The 12,511-nt window shown below is 40.2% G+C and overlaps 1 protein-coding gene across 2 annotated transcripts in view; it reads right to left on the minus strand.

Annotated features, from left to right (window-relative positions):
* The window catches only part of LOC135304262 (connector enhancer of kinase suppressor of ras 2-like), a 163,523-nt gene that overhangs the window by 57,791 nt on the left and 93,221 nt on the right, over positions 1-12,511 (minus strand). For both annotated transcript variants that reach the window (XM_064426505.1, XM_064426506.1), the window contains exons 8-9: positions 4,884-4,943; positions 844-912 (exon numbers count right to left, since the gene is read on the minus strand). In XM_064426505.1, the coding sequence (XP_064282575.1) occupies positions 844-912; positions 4,884-4,943 (129 nt within the window). The remainder of the gene's footprint in view (positions 1-843; positions 913-4,883; positions 4,944-12,511) is intronic.

Raw genomic sequence — 12,511 nt, forward strand, 5'->3', positions numbered from 1 at the left:
AGTGTAAATGAATAACTTATACTTCTTTTCAAGAGAAAATATTTGCTCTCCAATCATAAGATTTTAATAGCCAGACTTTCATATTTCCACTTCACACAAGTGACAGACAGAAAGAGATTTCTTAATGTTGAAGCTGCTCTGTTTGGAGATGGGGTTCACCAGGACAACGTAAAATAGCCAAATTAGGAGTTTCTTAGGAAGTTACCATTGTCCTTGTTACTACTCATGCCCAAGAAATAATAAATACCAGTGGTCCTTTCACCTGTAGCTGCATCAACACTGGAGCTATTTAAATTATATTTAAATTACATACTGCAATATTGAGGTTCAGCATCCACCTGCCTATGGGTATCATAAAAAAAATCTCCATCCAAGAATGCCCAAACCCCAACCCTGGCAGATTTCTATCAACACTTTAATCATTTTTATATCTTCCCCCCAACAGATTCAGCATACATGGCTGTTACAGCACTTCTGCATTATTAATCTGGATCCTGCATTAAACAGAATGCAAAATTCTGTTCAAGAGGAGAAGTTAAACCAGCTGGCGAGTGCATAATGAGAAGTCTAAGAACTTCAAGGAAATATTCTTGGATCTCCTTATATAAGAAGAATATGATGTTGAACAGCAGCTGTGAAAAATGTAAATTTGGCTTAATCCTTCTGGGCTGGTTATGGACTCAATTTGGGCCTTTCTTATTCAGAATAAGCAGCGAATATGATGTTTAAAATGACATCAATAATAATAATATAGTTGGGCAAAGAAGAATTAGTACTTTTTACCAGCTTTTTTACTTTTCTGTGCTGCAAAGCCTGAGCACATAGAATTTCTAAAATACTTACCACAGTTTGGTGGTTGACCTGGATCACCTCATCACCAGCATGGATTTTCTTACACTGGTCAGCAGGAGACTGGGGACAAGAGAGAAAAATTTACTTTACAGGGAGGGTGTGGAGGTGGAAGGAAAGAGCAGGAATTAAAACAATGAACGCTGAAGGAGGCAAGAAAGCTGTGCCTAAAGAAGTCTTATTGCTGTCAAATAATGATAACTTGGTCATATTCACAAGGAACAATATTTTTTTCTGATAAAATTTGATGGAGTAATCTAGAATTCCATTTGCCATTGCAATCTAGAATTCCAGCTGCCACTTTTGGCCAGTTGAATTACTCCATTGTGTTTAGCTGAGCAGTCACAACCTTGTTGGGAACACCCTGGGTGAATTCCCATCTCATGGAGTTAAATCTGTTACAACACACCCCAGACAGGGCTGGAGCAGCCAGCGTGGGACAGAAATCAGGGCTCAGCCCTCTGCAGAGCAGTGTCACTGCTGAAGGGAGCTGAGGATGCTCTGCACACACAGGGAATTTATACCTTCAAATCCAGCTCCAGCATTTCCAAGACAGTGCTAAATGAACCATTTAAACACAAAACGTGGTAATTTACAAATGGATGTAAGGGACTTGTTTTTCAGGAGATTTTATGTACACACACTATTCACATAATTTCGTGATCCAGGAGCTGAAAAACTCCCTTATCCTAAATATAGCTTGTTCTGAGCAGATAAAAATGGATTAAAACCCATTGAGGAGCCACTCAAACATGGTTAATTACTATTGTACAAATAATTTTTAGAAGCTTTGATGAAATCTTAAATCTGTGAGAGAAATCAGGGGCATTCAGGATTTCAGCAGGCTCAGGAGTCAAGAACAGAGAACTCAAGGCAAATAGTTTGCACTGTGCTCTGGCTTACAAGTGTTCTACTGACACAGAGCACACCAACCTGGCACTCAGGAGGAAAAAAACACAAAGAATTCAAGAGCTGGGACATCACCTTGGAAAATAAACTCCAGTGGAAGCTGGCTGTTCAGCCAGGAGATTTGGACAAGGGGGAAGTTGACTTGTGAGATACAGGGTCAGAGAGAGGAGAGGACTGAGTGCCCCTTGTCAAACTGCTGAAACTTTTAAAGCAAAATAATCCTCCAGAAACAGTTCAAGCTCCCTGCCAAGCCAGCAGACTCCTAAGAAAGGCAGAAAAGGAGCCCCTTGCAGCTGGAGGGGGTGGCCTGGCTCTAATCCTGCTGAAGAACTGCACGGAGAAAAAGCTGTTACCAAAATGTAGCTGAGCTCCTGGATATCTCCTGCAGCCAGCCTAAAACATAAATTGTTAAACACAATAAACACGAGCCACGTGTCAAACACAAAGGAAGAAAGGATTTATCTGAACTGAAAGTGATGTGGAGAAGTTCATGGCCATGACCTCACTGCAGGCAAGAGCTCCTCAGCTGCACTGTCTTCAACCCAAAATCCCACTCATTCCTTTTGTGAATGGAGATTAAAAACATAAAACATAAACAAATAAAAGGAACAAAGAGAAGAGGAGGCAATACAAGAAAAACCCAAATTGCCACTGACAGGGAAATGACTGCAATTATTTCTGAATCAAATGCCAGAGAGACTCATCACCCCACAAGGGCCAGCCCCAGCTAGCAGCCAGAGCCGTGCAGGGCTCTGGGAGCAGGAGATGGCATTGATTACCAATAATCAGCCAATAGGGCAATCAGCCAGCCCTGGACACGGTGATTCCCAGCCTGACTGGGCTGTTCCAAGCACAGCTTTTATGTTCTGCCCACTGCTGGTTCTTCATTCCCAACCTTTCTCTGCCCAGTTCCAGCCCCTCACCTGCCTGGCCTCTGACAGGGCTTTGGTCACTCTGGGCTGGGGGCCGGTTGTTCATCCCCAGCCTTCCTTTCTAGTTTTTCATCCCCAGCCTTCCTTTCTGGTTTTTCATCCCCATCCTTCCTTTCTGGTTTTTCATCCCCATCCTTCCTTTCTGGTTTTTCCTCCCCATCCTTCCTTTCTGGTTTTTCCTCCCCATCCTTCCTTTCTGTTTTTTCCTCCCCATCCTTCCTTTCTGGTTTTTCCTCCCCATCCTTCCTTTCTGGTTGTTCCTCCCCATCCTTCCTTTCTGGTTTTTCCTCCCCATCCTTCCTTTCTGGTTTTTCCTCCCCATCCTTCCCCTTTCTGGTTTTTCATCCCCATCCTTCCTTTCTGGTTTTTCCTCCCCATCCTTCCTCTGCCCAGTTCCAGCCCCTCACCTGCCTGGCCTCTGGCTCCAGCTCTGAGCTGCACCCTGGCAGAGCAGCCAGAGCCCCCTCCAGCCCCTGAGCCCCCTCCCTTACACCAAACAGGATTTTACCCCACACCTCAGGTGCAGGATGTGAGGACCCACCTGGCTCCAGAGCCACTTTCTCCTTTTAGTGGAAACTTGTGGAATTTTGGCATTCCAGGAGCAAACATGTAACAGAAATATCCCTGGAATTCAACGTGGCTTTAACAAACTCTTTGGCTTTGAGTGGGGCATGAGAGGTAAGCAGGAAATTTCAGTGAACTCCACCATCCATCATGGTTAACTTCAGCTGAGCAGCAAAGGCCTGGCTCTTTCTATTTTAGCTGCTTTCCTGACTTGGATGAGGCTGAGCTAATTAAACACTGGCTCTGAGGTCAATTATCCCTTCAAAAGGAATGAAAAATCAATTTGCTGAAACACCAGAAGTTAAAGGTCTTTGAAGCTGGTTTATCTGCACATGTGATTACACTTCCAGCAAAACCAAAAAAAGCAATTTCTTCTGGTGGTGTCATAGCAAAAAGTTTTGATAGTTCAAATAAAAAATTGAAAATTTTAGTGGTTGGCAATTTAGTAACTCTTCCTGTGAATTTCAATTGTAAATATATCAATATTTCCCCTACAAACTGCATTATATTTGTGAAATGAATTAGAATTACAGTAAAAAAATTGATTAATTACACCATGAGTAATTCAATCTATGAACATAATCTCTCCAACATAATCAAGATGGATCAGTCATAATTTTCAGTACCCAAGATACACATATAGTTATTTTTAGACTTCTAAATGCTGCCAATGGTGACAATAGAAACAAACAAATTTCAAGTTTAATTTGCATTAGATTTGTCTTCCCAAATTGTGACATACAAATCATCTGACAAAACCCATATAAATACCACTAAATGTATATAAATCAATGAAAATATCCCACATGGAGCTCACCCACATGGGCCAGCAGAGCCCTGGCACTCGCCGGCCAGGATTTGCATCTCACAGAGCTCATGTGATGCTCCTCGGGCAGCAGCAATCCATAATTTCAATCTCAGCTGTGTAAAATCTAACCTTGTCACTTGCCCAGCCCTGAGCCCGAGAGGGAGCAGTGACTGGGAGAGAAATGAGAACCAGAAGGGTGGTTGTGAAGTCTGTCACAGTAATTAGATGGCAGCAGTTGAAGTCAATTTCATTATTCAAATTTATAATTATGAACTGCTCGTTAAGGAACAAGGAGGATGCTTAGAGCTGAGCTGTTGTTGCTGTCACACTCTTTGGTGTCCCCTCAAACCTCACACAGATCTTTGAGCTGCAAAACTCTCTGTGATTTTAGTTCAGGTTTTTTAATACCTCTGGGGCTACAATGAAAATGATAATTATGTCTTCTGTATATTTAATACAAATGACAGAAAACATTAAATATGATGTACTTAATATAAAGGAAACCAGCTGTGCCAGAGAGAAATTGTGTGAATGTTGTTAGAAAGGAGTATCTGAGGAATGACTGAGGGCAGAAGTTGAGAATTTCCTTTATTATAGCATTACTTATTAATAATTTCAACACTGAGGCTTTTCTATGTCTGTGTTCAAGGGTACTAAGTCTTTACAAAGGTAATATGATACACCTACATAAAAAAGGAAAAAAAAGATATTAATAAAAAGTGGCTTGGTTTAAAGCAAGCTTGTATATTACAAAATGCACTGCAGATACACAGAAAATAATTGTAAGCATGATGAAAGCATTTTAAAATAAAGAATCTTACATTTTCTGTTGTTCCTGTGATTACATGTAGTCCATCATATGTTGATTTGATATACATTCCCTGGGAAATAAAAAGCAAAAAGGGTAATTAATATTTGTAGGAAACAAATACAGGACATTTGCATGATAATTAAAATAATAGATTTGTTCTAAGGACCATAACATTTGAACAGACTGGAAGGAGCAGTGGTCAATTAACATTTGCAAATCTAAGTTTAACAAATCTATATCAAGACCACTATAAATAGCAGAATTTTCTTATTTAATGCTTTTTTTTTTATTCTGAAGTTTGTAAGCAGAGTTCAACACCGAGCATCGTCATAAAATCTTGTGTCTACTCAGTGTTTGAAATATTTAACATGACCTCTTTTTATTACAAGTGACATAAAAGAAGTATTGAAACTGAAAGCATGAGCAGGAGTCGTTTTTAAACTTAAATGCCCCATTTTCAAAGAGTTCCTGATTCAGTAAAAACAAAGCCAGAGCCTGACTCAGACAAGACAGAACCCAGTGCTCATATTGCTAATTTATGGGGAAAACGAGCTTAGTGAACTAACAGGAGCTTTGTAATGAGTCCATCAGGAGCTCTGCTCCAAGGAGGAGACTGACAAATGGAGAGAGACAGCCAGAGCAGGGTTCTGTGGAGCTGAGCACACTCAGAGCCCCAAATGTCAGGGAGGCTCAGTGGCTCCTGTGCTTCCCTCCCAGGAGCCAGGTCAGAGCTTCCCTCTCTTCACACAGCAGTTATCCATCACACTTGGAAATCTAATTCATCTAATTGGTACATTGTGCTGCTGATTTATTGCTCTTTCAATAGCTCTGCACCTCCTTGTGCTGTCAGCCCCAAAGTTTAGAGTCTCTGAACATTTTGTTCAGAGAAAGCAATTCCCAGACTCCTGAATGCTGATGGAGATCTCCAGGCAGGGTGGGGACACAAACACCACCTCCCAACCCCTCGAGAAAAACCCCAAACTTAAAAGTCCTGCAAAGTTTAGGTGATATTGCTCTCCACAAGTAAACTGGAAGATGGGATGGAGCCAAACTCTTCCTCACAGTGGAAGCATGAGAAAAAAGAGACAAGTTCCTCTGGTAAGGAATTATTTTCTTTTTTTCAGTTTTACCATCAGGAAAATAAAGCCCTGGAACAGGCTGGCAAAGCTGTGGGATCTCTGATTTGGAGATGATCAAATTGTGACTGGATGAGGCCTTGAGCAACCTCCTCTAGCTGGGTCTGTTTGGATTTTTCATGGGAAAATGTAACTTCTGCCTTAATGCAAATTAATTGCATTTCAGAAAGTTTAAAATGTATTGAAATCTTAAAAATAAAGATTGTCCAAACCTGATTGCTGGCTGATTGCTTAACTCTATTGCATAGGAAACTCTGCTTTAGATTTTATTCCTCATCTCAGTTGTTCTCTTAAATTAGTGTACTTTATAAACTACTTCATTTGTAAAGACCAAAGATCCAAATTGAACCTTGCCAGTCTTGAAATCAGCTTCATAAAATGGGATTAGTTGGAAGAAAGAAGCTGCTGGTGAACCTTCCATTATTTCCTTTTAGAGATGTTTAATTTATCAGTGTTTGCTGTTCTGCTGTCTCTGTGGTCCCTTCAGCAGCTAAGGACAAAGTTCTCTTTGCCAGCTCAAGGACACAAACAGGATCCTGGAAAGCTGAAGGCTCCCATGGACAATGGGATGGGGAATCCCTATTAAAAACCCAGTTTTATTTATTTTTTTTAAATTTAATTGAGCAGAAATTTTGCCCATCTAGTGTGAGTTATGCTGAATTTCCACAGTGAACTTTTCACAAGAACATTACATAACATTCCTGCTCTTTTAGCACTTGGTCAACCTCAGGAACACATTTCCAGCCACACTTTTCTATCAAATTTAATATCCCAGTCCTAACATCCCACTTGCTCTGACGAGATTCATTCCCTGTTCAAAAAACCCAACAGATTAAAATCTTTCAGGCCACAAGAGGACAGAGTGCTAAACTTTGCACTAAATTTTACCACTTATTTCTTCCTAAAGTTCTTAGACTCTTGTAAATCTCTGTGTATTTTTGGAAAAAAATCAAATTATAATTTTATCTCTTAACAGATGCCATTGGAGAGTCATAAAACCTGACTGATGTCACAGAATTACCCTACATTTTGTTATCTGCTCTTTCATCCTAGTTATTAAAATTTAAGAATATATTTAAAAATAAACAATTTTATTGAATGACTCATAGCCTTCAAATAATCCCACATAGAGCTTTCATCCTTGTTTTCCCAAAAGAAAAATAATGAGCTTGTTTCTTGTTGACCATTACAGGAGCAGAGCATCCCCTTGACGTATATTTACCTCAAAAGCTGGAAAGATTATTCTATGTAAAAAAAATATCAAAGTTCTTATATTAATTTTTTACTTCATATGGCTCAGCTTAGGCATATCCAGAGAATTGTTTGGTCACTTTGGAGTGAAATGCAGAGGTTTGGCCAACGTGAGACCCTTCTTGGGGGGCACAGAGGCTTCTCCTGCCCCTTCCCTTCCAGTTTCCACTGCTGCCCTCTCCACCCAGCTCTGCCTTCCTGCTGCTCTGCAAACTCAGCACTGTCCATTCCTGCCCCACCCTGTCCTGTCCATCCCAGTGACTCAGTTCCCAGCTTTCTTTCTGCTCCCTTACCAGTCTGTTCCTTTTTCAAAATTATTAATCTCTCTCTGTGTTTTCTTTTCTTTAATTTTTCCCCCCAAGAATGGGGTTTTAGTCTCTCTGGTTTATTCTTGAATGTCAACAATGATCTCAGAGAAAAGAATAACAAGCTGCACCCCTTATCTCGAGATAAGGCCAAGTCAAGGATGCTCCTCTGTGAAGATGGCTGAGACTGGTGAACATTTAGAAATAAATAGTTGCTCTTTAATAACTGATGTGTCAGGCATAAACTCTGAAGAATGACACTGACCTATGTTAGAGAACAAGGAAATGTTTCTCAGGCATCAAATCAAGAACCCTGCCACTGTCCCCTAGTGACAAAGTGAATTAAAGGTTTTTAATTAAAATCTGACCTTTGAAAACATATGGGAAGGTATCAACCATTTAAAATCCCATTTGGAAGAGACTTTTCTCCACAAAACAGCATATCCAGTTGTCAGGGGAATATCCTTGAAAATTTTCTTGCAGAATCATCTGGCTAATTAAGCAGGATGTAATGACAGCAGTGTGTTTTTAAGTGTCAACAATTATTCCTGCACAGGGAAGCAGTGACAGCAAAGATGCAGATTTGTAATGCCACAGACAACCTGGGAACTCTTACACCCCTTGATCTTTTGCCCCATAAAAAATGGTTCTTTAATCTTATTTCACGTATCAATGTTACACAAATGCATTTAAATGAACACCATGATAGTGCTTTGAGAAGGTGATGGAGTTTTTTTTTAGTTTCATACCATTAAAAAGTCCTCAAAATTTTTTTCTGCCTTATATGTTGCAGTCCTTTGCCCAAATTTAAACACCTCTACTTTCCTTCCTGCAAGACAACTTCCACTTCTCAAAATACTTAAGATAGTAACTTCTTTTATTCTTCTGTATAAGAAAATTTGGCTTTGTTTGGGCTTTTAGGCTATGAGAACCTTTATATGTCAAGCATGATGGAAATTTGTCAAGTTTCTGTAAGCCTTTAAAAATAATTCGAAATAATTAGATGAACACCCTGACAGTTTTAGGCCAGGCATATTCCCATTTAAAAAGCTGCCTTCCTATTCTACTTTTTCTTCTTGCCTACATTGCAGTTCCTTTCTTGTGAAAATGGGAAAGATTGGCTTCCATCACCCTAAATTACATATGCCACAGCAAGAGAAGCACTATTTGAAAGTGATAGATGAATAATCCTTCATAAAGAAGGTTCTGTGCACCTGAAATCTTGTCTGTTCGTTCAGCTTTTTTGTTTTTCCAACATTACAGCTGGTTTCATTAAAAAAATTATAAATAAAATCTTTGCTTTCCTTAAATTCTTCAGATGAAACAGGAAAAGTTCCCTCTTTTCCTGAAGAAAAAAAAAATTCCTTCCTGAAGAAGGAAAAATTATGAAGGCTCTGAATATTAGCAGCATACATCTTAATTAAAGTGTGTCTGATTACACTGATTCTATCAGCAGGGGAAGCTCAGACAACAGAGAGAAAAAGAATAAAAAAGTGAAAGAAAGAGGGATAAAATTCTGCCTTTATTCCAGAAGGAAAGAAGAATACATTCCACAGACATCAGAAGATACAAATCCAAACCACAAAACCCCAACTGCCTCCCTGTTTAGAATCTCCTGCTTAAGAGGCATCATTAATCTCATCAAATAAGATTAGAGCTGAATCTTACACAGAAGAGTCTCTGGGTATATGAGCTGGACATCAAGTTCAGAAGATTAAAAAAAAAAGTTTCATCCCAAATAATACTGGCTGTAATAATCTCTCACTATGGACAATCCCCAATCATCCAAGAGCAGGAGGGGGAAAAAAGGCCCAGACCTCAAAAAGCATTCTATGATCCCATTCTGTATCTATATAAAATCTCCAATAAAATGCTGCCTGTTTATGTGACAGCAAAACTGCTCCAAAGCTGGCTCTGGGCACAGAGGGAGATAAATCACAGCAAGGTTCTCCAGCCTTTCATCAACTTTCATCCCCAAGGATTTAGCAGCAAGCTCAGGAGCTGCCAACAGCAACCCAAACTCCTGGCTCAAGGGCTTATTGTGGATCCATCAAGCCAAAAAATTTAAAGTGAGGAGGCAATTTTCTTAAATCACAAAGTTATTTTATTCTATTCGATTTCCGAAAAATTTATGTCTGCATGTTCTGCCAGAGCTAACGGTGATTCTCACAATTTAATACTTTCTTAGTGCAGGAATTTATTTGAAGTTTGTCAAATTGATTGTTTGAAACAAAGCTTTGCCTTCCAGACATCTTGTTCGTGCTGATTATGCTGTGCACTTCAGATATTAATGGCATTACCATACCCAGTACTACAATTCAGGAGAAAAAGTGCTTTACAATCCTTAAAGTTATTTCAAAATGAAATAGAAAATACATGGAGTGTGTTTCAGTATTTTCCACTGAAAAATCAGTGGCAAAATAGGGAAAAGGAGGAACCAATTTGACCAGTGAAGCAGGAGAAGGAATGGAAAAAGAAAGGAAAAAAGCCAATATATTCTGGAGGCCAACAAATGCCTGCAGAGATCAGGATGCAAACAGAGTCCCCAGGACCTGGAACAGACCCCAGACCGAGTGTTCCCAATGCAAATTCCTTTGTCCAGCAAAGTGCCAGGAAAGCACAGCACACAGAGTGTCCTGGGAAGGCTGCAGATAAGGCCAGGCTTTAACAAAGCTGAATGCAAAGAAGGTGTTTTAGAGAGGGAAAAAAAAGAAAAAAAAACTGACATAAAGCTCATCAAAGCACAGAGAGGAAAATTCTAGAACTGAAGATGCACATTCCAAAGACTCAGAGTCCCTTTGTGAAAATGCTTTATGATCCAGGATTTATTTACACAATTAAACACACAGACAGTGCCCTGCAGGAGCTCTGACTCCGTGCTGCAATTGCAAGGACCTGGACCTGGAAATTAATCCCATTTATGTGGGAGCTTGTGCAATGTCAATAGGATTCCTGGCTCATTCGGGGAAGACATTAGAAGGCACGTAATAAAAATTTTGCAAAAGGAGTTTTGAAAACTTGGGAAGACTCATAATTTAGTCAGCTGAATATGATTCCAGATAACTGAATTCTTTCATAAATCTGAGTGGTTTACAATGCAACACACTTTTCTCCAACGGCAAATAATTTTGTTTGTTTTCTAAGTGCCAACCCTGGATGAACCCTGTTCTCAGTAGCTCTGAAAATTAGAGCTACATTTAAACCCAAGAGAGCCTGAGTTTTAAATTTATGCTCTGAAAATGTTCTGAAAAATTGTACATTAAGCCGCTCTTGAAAAACACATTTTTGGTGATTTTGACACCAACTGCTGTGCATTAGCTTCCTACCTCTAAAACTAAAATTACAGTATCCTTTTCACAAGTGTGTTGTGAGGATGAATTAATTAGTGTCTGTGAAGCACTCAGGAAGGCCATATAAAAAATAAATAACACAACTCACGATGAAATTAGTAACTCCAGGGACTGCAGAGCTTAGCTGGAGTGTGGTAAATCAGGCCTCAACCCCTAGACTGAATGATAAGGATAAAAATGGAACTCTGAATACTTTCCATTCACTGAATAGTGCTCATTTCTCTCTTGAATGGAGCAGATATCCTGTGGAAAAAAATCCTCTATACAATCATGAGAAAGCCATTTGTAATTCATTACTCCGTTCTATATTTGATTCTGATTAATGTTTTCTTTTCCTTTTCACATGATTTTTCTTTTATTCCCATTTATAGTCCTTTTTCATATTTTCTTCTAAACAGAACACAGTGTCAGCAAAATTGATTACAAGGAACTTTCCAACCTAACATGTTACAGTGCCTTCACAATTAGGCACAGAAAACTCACTCATTCACTGTGATTTCACTTCATCTAAGGGAAAAAGGGGGGAAAAAAGGGAGAAATTGCCAGGCAGTTTTGATTGCAGTATTTGTCTCATGTCCCCTGTCAGCAGTGCCCACTCCCTGCTCTTTTGTTGGCTCTTAACTCACGGGCACGTTGTGGATGGAGAACCCCACAGGGGTCCTGTCCATCCAGCCAGGACCATTCCAGCACAGATCCTCAAGTTCTACCAGGAAAAAAGGGAATGTGAACCACAGGAAAGGTCCCAGCATCTCAGCCAGCAGCTCCCACCTTGCACAGCCCAAATCACACCCCAGCTCTTATGGGCAGCTCCTGCCAAGAGCTCCTGACAGACACCTGCCTCAGCCTGCACACCAGGAAATCTCAGTTCCCCACAGGGAATTTTTGGGGTAGATTCCACTCCTGTCCTCCACCAGCCTGATCCAGAGCCATCACTGCATGGGGAGCATCAGGAACACCAAGCTCTGCTTATGGTGCTCCATCATCTCTGAGGAAAATGTTCAATGCTCTGTGCTCAGCTTCTCTGCAGCACTGACAATGAACTTTCCCCTAATTAGACCAGCAGAAATACATCCTATTTGTGCATAGAAAGGAAAGGCATGCAGAGTGCTGGCCTGCAGGGTGTAGGAATCCTAATGCAAGTCAAAAGCACCGGGATATTCACAGTGTAACTCCTGCAAATGCACTGACCTGTATTTCCTGGGCACCCTGCACTAACCCAGAAATCAGACCTAGAGGGGAAACTGGGCCATAAAGGGAACATGTTTGGCCATAAGGATGCAGCAGCACAGCGAGGGAATTGTATCTGTGCTCAGGATTACACACTGGGCTGAGCATCTGCGATGCCACAGAACTAAAATTGAATGTGCTTTATGCTGTGGTAATGTTCTTTGTTGACTAAATCAGCCTAGGAATAAAGTAAACTTGTGCAGTCACACAACACCCCCTCATGTTATTAAAATATGTCATTCTCAGATTAATATGCATACCTCAGAGTAATTATGCCCTTGTAACTCTGACAGCATTTGCATATGACGTTTGTCGCTATTCAATGTCAGAACAAAGAGGAAGATGTTGGAATAATACAAAGTGTCTCAA

Source organism: Passer domesticus, chromosome 7, assembly GCF_036417665.1.
Source record: "Passer domesticus isolate bPasDom1 chromosome 7, bPasDom1.hap1, whole genome shotgun sequence".
Lineage (NCBI taxonomy): Eukaryota > Metazoa > Chordata > Aves > Passeriformes > Passeridae > Passer > Passer domesticus.